At 50.7% G+C, this 19,277-nt stretch overlaps 1 protein-coding gene across 3 annotated transcripts; it reads left to right on the top strand.

The window, feature by feature from the left end:
- Positions 1–11,742: 11,742 nt before the first annotated feature.
- Positions 11,743–18,590, top strand: LOC308605952 (leukocyte immunoglobulin-like receptor subfamily A member 6; the record flags this gene model as incomplete). Of its 3 annotated transcripts, none has more annotated exons than XM_081216337.1 (11): positions 11,743–11,874; positions 12,034–12,069; positions 12,254–12,538; positions 12,686–12,988; positions 13,215–13,511; positions 13,774–14,076; positions 14,741–14,791; positions 15,746–15,862; positions 16,196–16,238; positions 16,323–16,363; positions 16,583–16,882. In XM_081216337.1, the coding sequence occupies 11 exons, from the start codon at positions 11,841–11,843 to the stop codon at positions 16,780–16,782; spliced, it is 1,710 nt and encodes a 569-aa protein (XP_081072463.1). In that variant the 3' UTR covers positions 16,783–16,882. The 3 variants fall into 3 exon arrangements, with proteins under 3 accessions (XP_081072463.1, XP_081072462.1, XP_081072461.1); XM_081216336.1 differs by adding an exon at positions 17,659–18,590 and having other exon boundaries at positions 11,841–12,069; positions 16,583–16,635; XM_081216335.1 differs by having other exon boundaries at positions 11,841–12,069.
- Positions 18,591–19,277: the final 687 nt, after the last annotated feature.

The following is a 19,277-nucleotide window of genomic DNA, read 5'->3' as shown; positions in this document are numbered from 1 at the left end:
TTCCCCAAACCGGGAGCTTCTTTTTTTTTTTTTTTTTTTTTTGCGGTACGCGGGCCTCTCACTGTTGTGGCCTCTCCCGCTGCAGAGCACAGGCTCCGGACGCGCAGGCTCAGAGGCCATGGCTCACGGGCCCAGCCGCTCCGCGGCATGTGGGATCCTCCCGGACCGGGGCACGAACCCGTGTCCCCTGCATCAGCAGGCATACTCTCAACCACTGCGCCACCAGGGAAGCCCTCCCGGGAGCTTCTTGATAAAGAGTTACTGATTAGGGGAAGGAGGGATAAATTAGGAGCTTGGGGTTAAAAGATACGCACTACTATATAAAAAATAGATAAACAACAAGGACCTGCTGTATAGAACAGGGAACTATATTCAATATCTTATAATAACCTATAATGGAAAAAATCTGAAAAAGAATATATATATATATAAACACACACACATCTGAATCACTTTGCTGTACACCTGAAACTAACACAACATTGTAAATCAACTATACTTCAATTAAAAAAATTGTTAAAGAGTTAGTGATTAATGGTTCATTTAAATCAAATTATTCAAAATCTGAATAACTCAAATGAAAGATGCCCAGTTTGAATAATAAATTTGACACCACTGTTCTAACAGGGCTTGTTGAATAAGAGACCACGTTGTCTGAACTCTGAGGTCCTGGAGAAGAGAACCAATACTGAAGGTCCAGGGGCAGAACGTGAGTGAGAGTGAGGTTGGGTCGTTCTCTGAATCTGAAACCCAACTGGACAATAGAGTAAAGAAAACGATATTCAGACAAAAAAGAAAAAAAAAGAGCTAGACAAATGCACACTCTTGTTATTATTTCTCCCAGTGTTTTTTTTTTTTTTGAGTGTATATATCATTGTTTTCTTTCCCACCAAGAAAAATAACTGAGGCCACTTTTACTGCTTTTTCACTTAAAAATCCGTCCACGGCGCCCTTGCCTGTGTGCTGCTTCCGTGACAGCACTCGTAGGTTTGTGGCAGGTTCCGTGGAGCACTGCCCTCTGTCAGTAATGTCCCCCTGCCCACTCTCCACCAGCCTTCCTACCTGGGGTGACATCATATAAAAATGAGTGACGGGTCTGGTTGGCAGTAAACAGTGCTGCAGAGCTGCTGTGTCTGAGTGTCTGTACAGGCACGAGTTTCAACAGAGAGTGTGTCGCCAGCCTTCTCATCCTGTTTTTTGGGGAAATGAGGGTGGTTGCTTTCACAAAGAAAGAGAAGTGCTTTCCAAAGGAGAGTGACTCTGAGCGCAGAGCCCACATTCCCGGCAGCATGTGGGGCAGGCCCTCCTGCTGCAGCCACACCACCCCCGAATCTGCAGGATGCCTTCCTGGGTTCTGTCTCAGGGCAGAGCCCAGGGCTCTGGACCTTCTGTTTCTTAGAGGCGCTGGTCAGCTGGGCTGGGGGAACTGGGGGTCTGGGCAGATATGGGGGTCTGGGCCAAGAATCATAAACCACATGGACCTCGATGCCCGGAAGGATTTCAGACCCCAAGAACCTGGTTCTCTTCTCCTTGAATGAAAGCGACCACTGGGGCTGGGTGTCCCCGGGGGTTGAATGTAAAGCCTGGGATCAGCCTCAGGTCTGAGCCCTTGGACGGGCTGAGCCCCACCAAGTCCCAGGAGGAAATCACAGATGGCGCTGCAGACCCTTCTCTGTCTCTGTTAGACCTCACCTTGCTCACCCCAGGACACGGAGGTCCCTCCCTGAACAATCCAGCTCTGCCTGTGAACCCACCTGGTACCGCGGGCTCAACCAGCCCCTCCCTTGGGCTGTGACCCTGAGAAACCCCAGGTCCTTCCCTCCCTCCGTGTCCTGACCCCCTGATAGGCCTCCTCCTCACAGGGCCGGCCCCTCCCCTGGGTGTCATGACGGTAGGACTCAAAGTACTCAGGAGTGGGAGCCGCAAGGCCGCCTGGGCCCAGTCACAGCACCCGTGTCCTGTGAACCGCATCGGGGTCCAGACCAGGATCCAGCCACCATCCTGGACCCACCTGGTTCTTTGTACACGTAACAGTCCAAGAAGCCCCGCCCACCCATGTTGGACAAACACAACTTTCTCTTCAGTGCATTCACACCCGTAGACTAAGAAACATTCAGTTTCGAAATGACCTGAGCCAGCTTGGAGGCAGGGGTGAGAGCGGAGAGCACAGCCTAGGGTCACAGGATACAGAGGGGCACAGAGACAAAGCACTATACCTGACAGGGTGAAACCTGCTCTCGAGAACATGAGGGAGGCCTGGACTGAGTTTCTCCCAATGAGCCACGTACGTCTCTGCACTTCCCGATGTAACGACATGAAGTTGTCGGGAGAATTTTGTTTCTCCTTTTGCATGTGGGAAACCTGGGTGTGTGGGTGAGGAAACGTGTGCTTTGGGAACGGTCAGCCTGTAGGGACCAGAAGCTGAGCATGTTTCCCCACCGGTATTCTACACTGTGATCTGTTTATCTATGTAACTATGTATCCATGTATTTATCTATGTAGCTGTGTATGTATCTGTGTAGCTATCTATCTAGTGTCTATATATCTACCTATGTAACTATCTATATATCTAAGTATCTATGTATCATCTAGCTATTTATCAATCAACCTGTTTATCTACCTATGCTTCTATCTCTGATGAGTTAATACCATGCTTGTTTCATCTGGACTTGGGTTGAGTCTGGTTATGACACATCTAGCTAGAAACACCTTCCAAAAACCAAGGTCTTTGTGACCCAAATAGAGAAATCTAGAGTTGGGCCTGTGAGCACCCACTTCTCTCCTGTTAGACCAGTGATGTAGGCCCCATTGTGGCCCCTGGGAGCCTGTCCTGCTCACTTCCAGACCTGCCGGGCACTGTTCCCACCCCAGGACAAGTACGGAGAAAATGACAAGAGGTCGGCCATATCCCGATCCCGCCCCCTTCCTGGGCTCAGGCCTCCAGGGACAGAGGGGGCAGGAGATACTGGGTGGGGTCTAGGCCCTGCCTCCGTCCAGCCTCTACTCCAGGACCTGCTAGGGTCCTGGGGTGGGGTGGGGGGACGGTCACCCGTGTAGTCGCTTAGCTCTGTGTCACCTGGGCTGACCTAAGTTGGGAGGGTCAATCTCTGCATTATGTCCCTCCTGTCCCTCTAAGGGAAGGAAAGTCTGTTGTCACAGTGGACCCTGAGATCCTGTTGTGCTTCTCTCCCAGGGTCCCTGCCCAGACCCTCCATCTGGGCCGAGCCAGATTCTGTGATCCCCTGGGGGTGATGGCCTGTGACCAATGTGTGCAGGGGCCCTGCTGGGGTTAAGGTGTTCCACCTGGAGATGGAACAGGATAGAAATCCTTTCACATGAGACAGAGGCCAGATTCCCCATCACTGTAGTGAGTGGAGGAGACAGTGCCCAGCATTTTCACTGCCTCTATTAATAAAGGTCCACCTTGACTGAGCACAGAAACGCCCTGGAGCTGGTGGGCACAGGTGAGGAGCTGTCCATGGTGCCTCCTTCCCTCTCCACCTATTCCAATCTATCACGGTGTCTGGAGGATCCTGCAGGCCTACCCCTCTGGATGCACCATGTCTTTCCCCACCTCTGCCCTCCTTGGAGTCCAGGTACCGCCACCTCCCGCTGGGCTCCTGTTCCAACAGGTGGAAGGCGTTGTCACCAAAAACCCCAAAGTCTTTCCAGCTCCCTCCTCTCCTCTCCCTTCCCTCCCCCCTCCCTTGATCCTCCCTCTCCTCTTATTTCTCTGTAGGAGCCGTGTCTTGAGGAGTCCTGGATCCTCCTCCGCAGAGGCAAGCAGCAGCAGTATGCTTTCCCTGTCACCTGTTTTCAAGCCCCTGTTTAGGTGCAGAGGGATTTTTACTCTTTGGATACATGCCTCTAATACCTGCTGGTCCACTACTACTCCAGACACCTGGTGGCTTGACCTCGATACTGTCTGGACTGACAGCAGAGTGACTGACTGACTGACAGGACAGCGAATGAGATGCACAGGAGAGAATGGAGATCAGGGGAGCCGACCCATCCTCTGAACACCTGGAGGTACCGAGGGCTCTGGAAACACGGTGCGGGTGCTGTGGGAGTGACACAGCCTGAGAAACATGGACACTGTTTTTATGTGTGCATAAATGAATCCCACCGCTCTCCTACACTCAAGAGCATCTTGTTTTTTGAAAGCATGAGGAAGTTCTAGAGCCAATTCTTCCTCATATTGTCTTTTAGGCAATCCTACTGCAATGTCTGCTTGAACATCTGGTCAACCTAACCTGTCTCTGGGCATGCAATGAGCACCTTGCAAATGAAGAAAAATAGGTTTAAGTCAGAGAATTTCCCTGTCCAAGTGCCAATAGCTTTCAACTGAAGGAATTTTAAGCACTCTGTGCTCCATTATTAAAAAGTCTACACACAATAAATGCTGGAGAGGGTGTGGAGAAAAGGGATGCCTCCTACACTGTTGGTGGGAATGTAAATTTGTGCAGCCACTATGGAAAACAGTATGGAGGCTTCTTAAAAAACTAAAAACAGAGCTACCATATGACCCAGCAATCCTACTCCCGGGCATATATCCAGAGGAAACTCTAATTTGAAAAGATACATGCACCCCAATTTTCACGGCAGCACGATTTACAATATCCAAGACATGGAAGCAACTTAAGTGTCCACAGACAGAGGAATGGATAAAGGAGATGTGGCACATGTATACAATGGAATATTACTTAGCCATAAAAAAGAATGAAATAATGCCATTTGCAGCAACATGGATGGACCTAGAGATTATCATGTTCAGTGAAGTAAGTCAGAGAAAGACAAATATCATATGATATCACTTACATGTGGAATCTAAAAAAAATGATACAAATGAACTTACTTACAAAACAGAAATAGACTCACAGACCTAGAAAACAAACTTCTGGTTACCAAACGGGAAAGTGGAGAAGGATAAATCAGGAGTTTGGGATTAACAGATACACAGTAATATATATATATATATATATATATAATATACATAAACAACAAGGATCTACTGTATAGCACAGGGAACTATTACTCAATATCTTGTAATAACCTGTAATGGGAAAGAATCTGAAAGAGTGTATATATATATATATATATATATATATAACTGAATCACTTTGCTGTACACCTGAAACTAACACATTGTAAATCAACCATACTTCAATAAAAACAAATAAAATAGTCTGTATAACAGCAAATCCAAGACTAAATGTACTCTTATGCTTTCAAAATGGGAGTAAGATAATCAATCTAGACTTTAGGGTCCCATTGTCCACTGGGTCCAGTTAAACAGTGGGGATCAGGCACAGGATTTACTCTATTCTGAGACAAATCTCTTCTCAGCTCCCCTCAGTTGACAGTCTGAAGAAAGGAAATGAGGATGCTATGTAGAGAGTGGAGAAAGCCAGAGTCTGGAACATGCTCAGAATGACCCAACTGATGGGAGAGTTGACCTACCATAGAGAAGAATCCACATGTTGGAATTCTGGGGTTCCCTTCACGTACCAATAAACTCTGCAACTGATCACCCTTAACTAAATCCAATCAGAACGTGAACCTCACCCTGGAGATGCAACTTGGGGTTAGAGTTGGGACCATCCTTCCCAGTGTCACAGGACATGTAATTGACAATAAAACATGGGTTCCTATGGATCCCAGAACACCCATGCTCCCAAAGTAAATGGGAGGTTAACCATGCATCCCAGTTAGATAGTGTTTTGTGTATCTCGTAAAGGCTTGATTGTAGACTGAAACACATTCAGGAATCAATTAGGGTTGAATACGCCTGTGATATTTTTATTTCTTCTAATGTGTTAAGATTCATCCATTTGAAGACTTGCCCATGATAGTTTGTAATGTTTCCTTCTCTTTCCTTATAATTCACTTAATTTAGAAAATGCTGATTGATTCTGGGCATTTAGCTATAATTTAGCTAAAATAATTAATTTTAGCTAAAAGCTAAAATAATTTAGCTTTCCCTTACCACCTTCAAATCCAAATTAATAAAATTGGTTATTTCTTTATCTTTCTTATTGCTTTAAATTGTTCTCCCATAGGACTAATCCTTCTTCCCATTTTAGATTTGTGTAACTGTTTTGTTAATTTAGTTTTTCCTACGACACCAGACCTTCCATGAGGGCAGAGAATACATCTGTTTTGCTCAACTTTATCTCCTCATTTCCTGGGATGGCCATGGGTTGACATGCTTTAATATTTTTTTAGTGAACAGGGATAAGATTTGTGAAAGGTGAATGGATGAATAAATGGGTAAAGTCCAAGAAGTCATGGAATGGTTAAGGTGAGTGATCTCGAGCAGTTAGACAAAAGATCATGTCATTGGAAAAAAACAAAAACAAAACACCTCATGGCATTTTCCCATCCTTGAATTACTGTGAGTTACTCTGAAAGCAGGACCTAAGACAGGGATGTAAGTGTGGGTAGTTTATTTGAGAAGCAAGGATGAGGGAGTGGGATAGGGAAAGCTTGAAGGAAAGGAATTCCTGAAATAGGGATGCATTACTGAGGTCCCTGCATGAGGTGATGTGAACAAGACTCCACCAGGATCTCTGAGAGTGTACAGAATACCCTGCAGAATCTTCCTTCCAAAGGAAGAGACACTTGGGAATGTATTCATTCATAGGAATGTACTCCTATTCCCCACTGCTTGGAATTTTCCCCAGGGATGGTTTCATTCTTCATGGTTTGGGGCTGAAATTGTTTCAGATAAGGTCCTTCCCCCAAATGTGGAGAGCCATGTAGGCATCCTTGAGAAAGGATACTGTCCATGGGATGCTGAGACCTACAGAGCTGTCAACCAGATCGAACATGAAATCAGCAGGTCACCCAGAGGGATATGAAACAGAGGCTAAAAACGTGTGCTTGAAAACCTAAAGTCAATGGATTTAATGCAGTGTCTGTTTACTTGACTCCAGCCCTTCTGAAAGCCTGTGTCTTTGCCTTCTGGATCATATGACAATTTTTCTTTCAATCCCTGTTTCCTCTTTTCCCTCCCACCCAATGTGTCAGTTCTGAAGTTAGAAGGTCCTCTCACCCTTTTAAGGAGAACAGAGCTGAACAATGGTTAGTCACCTCCTAGATCAGACCACAACTCTAGGTCATTTCAGGCCACACCCGTTGGAAGTGCTGCACATCTAGCTTTGGACCCCCAGCAGTACCTAACACGGCAGCTCTCTAACAAAGGAAACCACAGCCCGGCCACCGAAGGTTGCTGCCCGAGGGAGGGGGAGAAAGAAATGGGCACTGGTTACAAGCCTGCACCTTTCTACACTGACTCAGGGGTAGCAGAGGCCAGATGAGAGTGGCCTGGAGTGGAGATGGCTGACTAGGATAAAGGGAGAAACATGCAAGAATGTTCTGGAAGGCCAACAGAACGAAAGGCAATAACCAAAGGGTGTCCTGTCTTAGTTGTCATCTGGTTCCATCAGCTCTTAAGGAAAGTTCTGGAAATCCTGGCCTGGGAGAAAGAATTTATTCCTATTTTTAAAAAATCTTATTTATGTAGTTATTTTTGGCTGCATTGGGTTTTCATTGCTGTGTGCAGGCTTTCTCTAGTTGCGTGAGTAGGGGCTGCTCTTGGCTGCGGTGCGCGGGCTCCAGGCATGCAGGCTTCAGTAGTTGTGGCACGCGGCTCAGTAGTTGTGGCATGTGGGCTCAGTAGTTGTGGTGCACGGGCTTAGTTGCTCCACGGCATGTGGGATCTTCCCAGACCAGGGCTCGAACCCATGTCCCCTGCATTGGCAGGCGGATTCTTAACCACTGCGCCACCAGGGACGTCCTATTCCTATTGTTTTTATGAGGGTTTTACACTTTTAGATTCTTATTTTGTAGTATTATAGGCTTTCCAAATCAGACATATCTTTATAATTCTTGCATCTACACAAACTTTTCATTGTTCTCTAGGTGCTAGGAAACTAGGCCAGTTGCCCCCCAAAAAGAGGGTGGAATATTAGAGGACTCAGAATGCACCATCGCCAACTTTTTTTTCCACTGAATTTCTGGCAATGCAAGACCCTGCCCTCACATGGATTGTAGTTGTTCTGCTCTGATAGGGATATTGACTAGAAAACAGAGTTGGAGAGGCAGGATGAGCCAGTTCTTGGAAGACTATGAACACCAAGGAGAATACGCATGTGTAGGACTTGGGGAACTGGGCAAACAGAGGATGTGGTGAGGAGGGCTGTGCCATGCAGTGAGAGTGGAGGGTGTAGAAAGGAAGCAGACTGGAAAGCCCTGGAGACTCAATGATAAAAGTCACTCAACCATTAAAAAAATCAAATTAGTAGTCCCTATAAAATTAATTTCTAGGAACTAACCATTTTCATATACACAAATAAATCCCAACTTCACCCTGAATGTCAACAACAACAAAGGAAAATTCTATGGAATAAATGTAATAAGAAATGTGCAAAACGTAACCCATGCAAATGTATATCTTTCAAACATTTCTGAATGGCGGAAAAATTAGATTTGAACAAATTAAGAAAACCTTATCCTTAGACAGAGTGACTCAGCATCACAAACATGTCAGTTCTTCGTAGGCTAATTTATAAATGTACCTCAGTCCTCCAAATACACCAACAAGCTTTTCTTCTTTTTATTTTATATTGGAGTATAGTCGATTAACCACGTTGTGATAGTTTCAGGTGCACAGCAAAGGGACTCGGCCACACATATACACGTATCCATTCTCCCCCAAACTCCCCTCCCATCCAGGCTGCCATATGACATTGAGCAGAGTTCTCTGTGCTCTACAGCAGGTCCTTGTTGGTTATCCACTTTAAATATAGCAGTGTGTACATGTCAATCCCAAACTCCCTGACTATCCCTTCCCTCCATCCTTCCCCCCGGTAACCATAAGTTCATTCTGCAAGTCTGTGAGTCTGTTTCTGTTTTGTTAATAAGTTCATTTGTGTCATTTCTTTTTAGATTCCGCATATAAGGGATATCATACGATATTTCACTTTCTCTGTCTGACTTACTTCACTCTGTACGCCAATCTGTAGGTCCATCCATGTTGCTGCAAATGGCATTATTTCATTCTTTTTAATGGCTTAGCAATATTCCACTGTATATATGTACTACGTTACCTTTACCCATTCCTGTCGATGGACATTTAGGTTACTTCCAGGTCTTGGCTATTGTAAACAGTGCTGCAATGAACACTGGGGTGCAAGTATCCTTTTGGACCATGTTTTTCTCAGGGTATATGCCCAGGAGTGGGATTGCTGGATCAGATGGTAGCTCTATTTTTAGCTTTTTAAGGAACCTCTATACTGTTCTCCACAGTGGCTGCACCAACTTACATTCCCACCAACAGTGCAGGAGGGTTCCCTTCTCTCCACACCCTCTCCAGCATTTATTGTTTGTAGATTTTTTGATGATGGCCATTTTGACTGGTGTGAGGTGATACCGCATTGTAATTTTGAGTTGCATTTATCTAATAATTAGCAATGTTGAAAATCTTTTCATGTGCCTCTTGGCCATCTGTATATCTTCTTTGGAGAAATGTCTATTTAGGCTTCTGCCCATTTTTTGATTGGGTTGTTTGTTTTGATGATATTAAGCCTCATGTGCTGTTTGTAAATTTTGGACACTAATCCCTTGTCAGTTGCATCATCTGCAAATATTTTCTCCCAATCCGTGGGTTGTCTTTTTGTTTATGGTTTCCTTTGCTATGCAAAAGCTTTTGAGTTTAACAAGCTTTTCTTCTTGAACTAGACAAGTTGATACTAAGCTCCATTTGGAAAAATAGAAACTTAAGAATACTTAGGAAAACACAGAAAGAGAAGAGCTATGCGGGTAGTGGGGACGAGCTGAACCAGAAATTAAAACACACCACACAGCCTCTGAGTCGTGAGGAAATAAGAAAGCCTAGATGCGTCTGCTTATTATGACAGAAGAAACACAAGAAGGATTGGCCGTATTTTACAGGCATTTAAAAGTAGTGGGATATTATAAACAATGTGATTTCCATGTGAATGGGTGCATTTGGGAGAAGAGAAGCTTCTGCTATGGCATAGAGTCAGTAGCTGCTAAACTTATAAAGTCAAAATTAAAAAAGGAGCATGACATGTACAAACTCTCAAAGTACCTCCCCACAGACCGGTGATTAATTACAAAGGGCAAATAACAGCTTTACTCTGGAGAAACCTGGGGCATGCCGAATTTCCTAAGTTAGGAAAGACCAAATCACCAGAAAGGAGAAACAAGGACAACATGGCTTGAGTGCTATTCCACCCCCAAATGCACAGCTGGCATCTAACCAGGAAGTGGTCTGGGCAAACCTCCTATTCTGTGTGCACCACGCTTCCTTTCTCTGCAGGGCCTCTCCTTCCTCAGGAGCCCTCAGTCACGTGACTCATCAACCCCAGTAAGAGCAAGGCTGTGAAGGAAAGAACCCAGCATCTCCACTCGTGAGCTTGTTTGAATCTCACTGATCCAAACAGGATTCCATGATCTGGGAGCATTTGCAGATGAACACAAACCACTTAAGTGTGGGCGGAGGAAGTACCTTGGGCAGGAACCACTGACCTTCTGACCGTCCAGCTCGAACCCAGCCCCGGGCTCTCGGCACTTGATGGCATATTTGGACCGTGTCCGGGGCGCACATCTGGGGTTTATGACGCGCAGAAACTGTTTTCTGAAAAAGGAGACGTCATCCGTCTTATCTGGGATGCTAACAGAGACTGCTGTGGAGGGAAGTAGCTGCTGTGCTTCCTGTGGAATCTTTAGTGTCGAAACCCTCGCTGGGGGTGACGGGCCCCTGCCCGAGGTATCCTCTTAGTCCGCGTGGCCTCCCAGGCTCTGTCCTCTTGTCCCTCTGCTCAGCCGGGGTGAGCAGGAAAGTCACCGTGATTTCCAAACTCACCACCTGCTCTACCTTACTCTGCACGGAAGGACACTGAGTTCTATTTGTATTATCATCATTTTGTAATCTTAGGATGAGCCCTGAATTTCCCTTTAAGATCCCCCCAAGGCACCTTCTCCGTGGTGGAGACGGGGAGACGGTCCTGGATTACCCGGGGGCGGGGGCCCCTGTTACCACCAAGGTCCTGATGAGAGAAGGAGCGAGGCAGCGGGGCCAGAGCCCAGGCCGATGGGACTCGGAGGCAGAAGCAGGAGAGGCGGCGCGCCTGCGGGCTTGGGAGATGGGAGGGGATGAGGCAAGGGGCACGGCAGCCTGCAGAGGCTTGAAAACGTGGGGGAATGAAGTCCACCCCAGGGCCTCAGGAGCAACACAGCCTGACAACAACTTGATTTTAACACAGGGGTTTCCATTTGGACTTCTGACCTCCAGAACGTAAAGTAATAAATCTGTGTTGCTTTAACCCATGGACTTGTGGTCGCCACAGCAGGAACAGGAAACATACACACTGAATATCTCTGGGGTTCTTTGGTGGTCGTTGTTCAGTTGTTTGTTTGTTTGCCAATCTGAGCTCTGCAAGCTCAGGGTTTGAATCTGCCATGTCCAAGGATGTACTTCTAAGCCAGGCACATTGCAAATACCCAATAAATATGTTGATGCTTGGGTCAAAAAGGACTTCAGGCCACGAAGGCAGCAGCTTATGGGTCAAGTGAGGCCTCAGACGTGCTCAGGTGTGTCTGCAGAAGCCCGCTGCCCACTCCAGCCTGAGCCCTGTGGAAACGAGCGCCAGGCTCCTGGGGAGGGGCAGTTCCCCTTCCTGTGGGGCTGCTGACGTGACGCCCCGTGACGGGGAGGACCAGCCTCCCAGTGGACACACCCTGTGTGTCTGCCTGTCCTGTGAGCACCGTGGTCTCCTCCATCTGCACCGCCTGGACCACAGGGACGAGACGCCATGACCCCCAGCCTCACGGCCCTGCTCTGCCTTGGTGAGATGGAGGAGGGGGAGGGGAAGCCCGAGCCAGGGAGGGACCCCTGCCCACAGCCAGGCTGCTCCGTCAGGAGACCCCAGGACTCAGCAGGCTCCCGGGGAGGAGAGGCGCTGCTCGGGGTTCAGGGCAAACCTCTCACAGGGGCCTCTCTTCCAGGGCTGAGTGTGGGCCTGAGGACCCCGGTGCAGGCAGGTGAGTCTGTCCGCAGGTGTCCCAGCTCCCTCCTGCTCATGGGGACAAGGGGCCACCCCCAGGCAATGGGGATGGGGAGCAGCAGTTCTGGGCTGAAGGAGGGGGAGTCTGGGAGGTTGGGGGCTGAGAGCTGGGGACCTGGGGGTGAGGATGTCTTGTGACGCAGCCTCTGATGTCCTTCCAGGCACCCTCCCCAAACCCACCATCTGGGCTGAGCCAGGCTCTGTGATCCCCAGGGGGAGCCCCGTGACCATCTGGTGTCAGGGGACCCCGGGGGCCCAGGTGTTCCGTCTGAATAAACAGGGAAGCTCAGCTTTCTGGGACACACAGAGTCCACTGGAGGCTGGGGTCAAGGGCAAGTTCTCCATCCCACACATGACACAGTCCGACGCAGGGAGGTATCACTGTTACTACCTCAGCCCCACTGGCTGGTCAGAGCGCAGTGACCCCCTGGAGCTGGTGGTGACAGGTGAGAGGACACTTGGGGGCCCCGGCCTCAGGCTCTGCCCTCAGGAAGGGGGTCTGCTCTCAGGGGTGTGTCCCTCTCACAGCCCAGCCCTGGGGGAGGGGAGGGGGGTGTGAGCCCCATTTCACAAGCTCCCTCCTTCTCTCCTAGGGGTCCACAGCAAACCCACCCTCTCAGCCCTGCCGAGCCCTGTGGTGACCTCGGGAGGGACCGTGACCCTCCAGTGTGGCTCATGGCAGGGATGGGAAGGGTTCATTCTGACTAAGGAAGGAGAACCCAAGTCCTTCTGGATCCTGGATGCACAGCGACTCCCCGATGGGCAGGCCCGGGCCCTGATCCCCGTGGGTCGCGTGACCCCCAGCCACAGGTGGACGTTCAGATGCCACGGCTTTTACAGGAACACCCCCCAGGTGTGGTCGGCCCCCAGTGACCCCCTGGAGCTCCTGGTCCCAGGTGAGGAGGTCCCACCCTGGCCTCACGCACATTTTGAGGCACGAGACAGATTATTAGGTGCTTTTCTCCCAGGATTGTCCCAGATGAGAGGGTGGGGTGAGGGGGGAGTGGGGGGCACAGGACAGAGACACAGAGGGTGAGCGACAGTGAGGCCTGGGGACCAGGACGGGAGAAGGGGCTTCATGGGAGGAAGCAGCCCCTACAGCCCAGGCTGCTCGTCCCCCAGGTGTGTCTGGGAAGCCCTCCCTCCTGACCCCGCAGGGCCCTGTCGTAGCCTTTGGACAGAGCCTGACCCTCCAGTGTCGCTCTGACGTCGGCTATGACAGATTCGCTCTGTCCCAGGAGGGGGGACAGGCCCTCCCCCAGCGCCCTGGCCGGCAGCCCCACGCTGGGCTCTCTCAGGCCGACTTCCCCCTGGGCCCGGTGACCAGCACCCACGGGGGCCGGTACAGATGCTACGGTGGACACAACCTCTCCTCCGAGTGGTCGGCCCCCAGTGACCCCCTGGACATCCTGGTGGCAGGTGAGGAGCCAGCGGGTCAGTCAGGGACCCAGACTCTGCACAGGCCCTGCCGGGGGAGCCCCAGGTGGTGACGCTGGGACCAGGCGTGAGGGGTCCCCAGGGAGGGAGGGAGAGAGACAGAGAGAGACAGGGGTGGGCAGGGAGGGGGAGAGACTCACAGAAAACAGAGACAGACAGAGATGAGGGGCCTCAGGGAGGCCCTGCTGAGTCGCAGTTCAGAACCAGGGGGCGGGCAGCCCCTCACCCCGCTTCCTCTCTCTAGGACGGTTCCCTGACACGCCCTCCCTCTCGGTGCAGCCGGGCCCCGTGGTGGCCTCAGGAGAGAACGTGACCCTGCTGTGTCAGTCAGGGAGCACAAGGGAAACTTTCCTTCTGTCCAAGGAGGGGGCAGCCCAGCCCCCACTGCGTCTTAGATCAAAGTACCCAGGTCGGCCTTTCCAGGCCGAATTCTCCCTGAGTCCTGTGACCTCAGCCCACAGTGGGACCTACAGGTGCTACAGCTCACTCAGCAGTAACCCCTACCTGCTGTCACACGCCAGTGCCCCCCTGGAGCTCGCGGTCTCAGGTGAGGGGCCCCAGCCCTGTCGCCTCTGTGTCCCTGTTGTCAGCTCTGAAGGTGACCCCCTTTCTAGGATAGGAGTGAGGGGTTCCAAAGGAGAGTTAAGGGAGGGTCATCCGGAGGGGGATCCAGCCTGCAGAGGGACGGAGGGAAACAAGGCCCTCCCGTCCCTGCTCCTTCTCAGTCTGGTCACCAGACTTCTCAGATGGGAGGAGGGGGAAAGCCAAGGGCAGCCCCAGAGCAGATACAGCACAAGAGTGTGGGCAGAGGGGGGGGGCTCCCAGGGAAGCCGCAGTCCCTCACCCAACTACAGGCATTTTCCCAGGATCCTCTGGGGACACCACCACCCACACACAGGGCCCAATTCAAGAGCTGGTGAGCCACTGGGGCCTCTGTCCAGTATGTGGACACCTGGCCCCAGGCCTGTCCCTTGAGGTCCTCAGCTGCTCTAAATCCTGACCCAATCTCAGCACAGCTTGTGTCCCAGGGGTGCTGGGAGTTAGGTAGAGATGCTGGAGTGACCACAGGCTCCAGGGGCTCTGAGGCTGGTGGATGAAGGGTGGGGGTCATGGACAGGGAATGACCCCTCGGGGCCCATCCTGGGGGAGGAGCGGTGGGCTGACGTGGGGAGAAGCAGTCCCCGACCCTCACCTCCTGTCCTGACCCCCAGGAGGCTCTGAAGTTGGGGTCCTTCCCCCCACAGACCCAGGCCCGCAGACGGGTGAGTGAGGGTCTGTGGGACATGGTGTTGGGTCCAGGGGGGGCAGGGCTCAGTTATGCCCTTGGTTCAGGCACCTCTGGAGACGCTGACTTGGACCCCCTTCCCCTGCCCGGGCCTCAGTTTCTCCAAGTGTAAAAGCAGAGAATCGTGGCCCGGAGCTTAGATTTCCTTCAGTTCTGACTTCTGGTTGTGACCCCCCAGGAGAGGAGGCGTCACAGGGAGGCCCCTGAAGATGTGACCGTATGGGGGCCTGGCCCCTCCGCTGCAGTGATGGTGGCATTGTACGGGGAGGGGGAGGGGAGGCAGGACAATGGCCCAGGGTGTCCAGGCCCTCCCCCTTCAGCTCAGGGAGCCCAGCTTGAGCGGAAAGAGCAAGGGCTGGAGTCAGACTCCAGGTTCAGACCCAGCTCTGTGCTCCTGCTGTGGGCCCTGGGCAGGTGGTTTCTCTCCTCTGAGTCTCAAGTTCATGGTCTGTAAGCTCCCTGGTCCCACCATGCTCACAGGCCTGCTGTGCGGTGAGATGAAATGATGCGTGGGCTTCACAGAGCTCAGGAGGGCAGAGCCCCCAGCCCAGCCCAGACCTTCCCAGGGGCATCAGGGCCCTGCAGGGTGGGGTAGGGATCCTGGAGAGAGACACAGAGTCCACCCCATGTAGCCCTGCAGACCCCCCTGCAGATGAGGAGCCCTCAGAGCACAAATCTGGTGTCTGCTGGGGGGCAGTTCAGGAGAGCTCAGGGAGCTCACAGCTCTGGGTTCTAATCCCAGCTCTGCCATGTCCAGGCTGAGTCACTTGGGGCTCATGCTTTTCCTCTCTGTGCCTCAGTTTCCTCGTCTGTAAAATGGGTGGGGCAGGTTAGAGGAGATGAATGCACAGACCCCAGCACGGGCCTGCACACAGTAGGCGCTCAGTTGAATGGCATCTTGGGCTCACTCATGACGTCACTGGTGCCCCAGGTCTCAAACGGTACCTGAACATTCTGATCGGGGTCTCGGTGGCCTTCGTCCTGCTGCTCCTCGTCCTCCTCGTCCTCCTCGTCCGACACCGGGGTCAGAGCAGACGCAGGAAGTCGGGTGAGTAGGGAACGGGGTGACCCAGGCCCCTGCAGGTGCTGGGCTTAGGGCACCAGCCAAAGGGAAACCTAAGAGATGGGCAAGGTCAGCTTAGAAAAAGATGGTCCAGAGGCTGAAACTCAAAAATCTAGAAAGAAAACACGTACTGTCAGCTGCCATGTATAATTTAAGGTATTTTCCTCCTTTTCAACCTCATGAAGTGTTGAAACGTGTACGCGAGTGTGAGTTCAGGTCTCCTTCTTTCCTCCTGAATCCCGTGTGAGGGGCGGGGGTCCCAAGAGTCCCAGGGCCGAGCCCCAGCCCAGGGCGAGGCTGATTTGCACCTTCCCGCAGGGGCTGCAGACCCAGAGCCCAAGGACAGAGGCCTGCAGAGCAGGTAACTCCCGCCCCAAAGACCCCCAGGCCCACCCCGCCCGCAGCTCCCCCTCATTCTCCCCTAACACGCCCGCCTCCTCCCCAGCTCCTGCCCAGACGCCGCCGCCGCCCAGGACCAGGCCCTCTGTGAGCAGAAGCGGACGGGGTGGGGGACACAGGGTTCTGGAGGCAGTGGGGGAGGGGAAGGCTGGGAAGGGGTGGGCTCAGGGAGTGCGGACGGAAACCCCACACTTCCCCTCACCCCTGGGTCTCAGTGGCCCCTTCTGGGTGCACTGCGGGGGCTCCAGCCCTGAGGGATCTCGGGGAAGCCCGCCCAGCGGTACACACCCTGTTCCGCCCCAGCAGATGCTGCCGTGAAGGACACACAGCCTCAGGAGGGGGTGCAGCTGGACCATCCGGTGAGACCCCTGCTCCTGTCCAGGCCACCAAACACCTTCTTGTTGCCAAACTCAGTCCAATGGACACGTCTCTGTCCTAACATCCCAGCTCCAGCAGCGTCCCACACTGACCTCTCCTTCCGGGCTTCCTGGGTCCTCCTGCTGTGACTCCACCCCTCCTGTTTCCTTGTGACCTCATGGCCCCTCCTTCGGGGTCCCCTTTCCTGGCTCCTCGTCCTCTGTCTGACCTTCTGGCATTGCAGAGAAGCCCCACGTCTCAAGAGGATTTGTGAATAAGTGAATCACCTGAAAGTCCCCAGGCACCCCTTCCTTCATTCACCCAAAAGTGGTGCACAAGGAGAGCGCATCTCCCCGGCTCCCTGTAGGTGCTGCAGGTGCAGCAGGGAGCTCACCTGGTGGGTGAGAGAGACTATATGTAAAGAAGCAGGTAGCGTCCTAGAATGCAAGGTCCCGATAAGGAAAGTAAAGCAAGAGAAGGTGACAGAGTGCATGGTGGGGGAGGGGCAGCAAGTGCAAAGGTCCTGAGGCAGGGACCTGCTTTTGCAGGAAGATGGCTGTGCGGCTGGAGCCAAATGAGCAAGGGAGATAACGTGTTAATACAGAAATCAGAACCGTAGAAAGAATCCAGAGGCTCCAAGGTGTTAGGAGGTCCCTGGAGTTTCCAGCAGGAAAGTGACCTGATCTTAGGTTTTAAAGTATCACTCTGGCAACACAGTGGAAAGCTGACGGGAGGAGATCACAGTGGATCCAGGAAGTCCCCTTTCTGTCCTATTCTCTCCCTCCAGCAGAACAGGCAGGATGCAGACCTCCAGGAGGGGACGTACGCCCAGGTGAACCACTCAAGATCAAGACTAAGGCGGGGGGTGGCCACCTCTCCTTCCTCCCTGTCGGGGAGATTGCTGGACACGAAGGACAGACAAGTGGAAGAGGACGGGCAGAGGGACAGTCAGGTGGGTCCCATCCTGTCCGGGCCCCCAGGCTTCCCCCACCCCAACCACCCTCCCTCCCTCTCCCTCACCACAGGCTGCCCCATCTGAAGCACCCCAGGATGTGACCTATGCCCAGCTGAACCACTCGACCTTCAGACGGGAGACTGCACCCCCTGCCCCCCAGTCAGGGGAGCCCCCAGAAGAGCCCAGCGTGTATGCTGCTCTCGCCATCCGCTAGCCCAGGAAGGACCCAGACCCCACGATCCAGGGAGGAAGACTGCACGGACCCCGGAAGGCACAGGAGCTGCCTGCCCACAGTGGACACCACCTAATGACCATCAGACAGCCTGGACTCCCAACACAGACCACCAGGAGCCCCTGGGGCCCTTCGCAGTCACCTGATTCCACCCTCAAAGATAACTAATATCCTTACATTTGGGAAATAATGCAACAGACTTTTCAAAAATCAATGTGTGAATTGAAAACCAAAATCAAAACAAAAAAAACACAAACAAAACAGAAGTGGGAAAATGTTTTCAATGAATGATATTGTAAATAATACACATCAAAGATATGAATTGAGAAAATTAAGAATCATGAATGAATATATTAGAAAAGCCTTTAAAAAAATCGATGACCTAACATATAAATACCAAGACTTTAGGAGAAAATAGCAAATTATTTCAAATGAAGGTAGAAGGTGGGAATAATAATGACAAGGGTAGCTAATAATGAAGAGAACCAAAAAGTAGAGAAAATCAATTAAGGCAAAAAAAAAACTTATTCTTGAAAACATTCATGAATCCTAGCCACCACGGCCGAGGGAAAAAGAGAGAAGGCACACATTTCTAAAATCATGAAAGAAATTGCAGACAGCACTACGAATCCTACAAACTTTATAAACATAGTAACAGAACATTATGAAAAATTTGATACCAACATACAGAAAATGTAGATGGAATGGAAATCTTCAAGTGTACAATTTACTAAATGGATATAAGAATAAATGGAAAATCTATCACCTTATACATTGATTCTGTAATCAAAACTTACCCACGACTGAACTATATAGAATCTAAAAAATTCAAAATGAAAGAAATAGTAGAATGGTGCTTACCGGGGTTGGAGCAAGGGGGAAATGGGAAGATATTGGTCAAAGGGCACAAGCTTCCAGTTATAAGATGAATAAATTCTGGGGATCTAATATACAGCATGGTGGTTATAGCTAATCACACTGTATCCCATTCTTGAGTGTTTTGAAGAGAGTAGATCTTAAGTGTTCTCACCAGAAAAAGAAATTGCAACTGTGTGATGGGATGCAGACAAATACTATGGTGGTCATCACTTTCCGATGTGTAAGTGTACAGTTCAGGAAGCTTCACTGGTGATTTCTTCCAAGCACTCATGTACTCATGAAAGACACACACACAAGCACACACACACACACACCAAAATTGCACAAACGTTTCCTGAGAACAGAAAAAGAAGAAACATACCTCAACACATCAGATCAGGAAAATATTTACACCAAAACCTGACAAGGGAATTATACATGGGCAAGTCCCAGGAAGATCTCTCACATGAGCTTAGATGGAAATCCCTAAACAAAGTGTACACAAATAAGATTTAGTGATATATTAAAAGGACATTACTTCATGACCATACTTTGGGGTCTTTTTTTTGAAGGATAGAGTAACTTAAAATTTTAAAAAT

The sequence above is a fragment of the Mesoplodon bidens genome (assembly GCF_964165515.1).
Source record: "Mesoplodon bidens genome assembly, chromosome: 18".
Classification (NCBI taxonomy): Eukaryota; Metazoa; Chordata; class Mammalia; order Artiodactyla; family Ziphiidae; genus Mesoplodon; species Mesoplodon bidens.
Note: the sequence above shows the minus strand (reverse complement) of the source record. Positions and strands in the feature narration are given on the sequence as shown.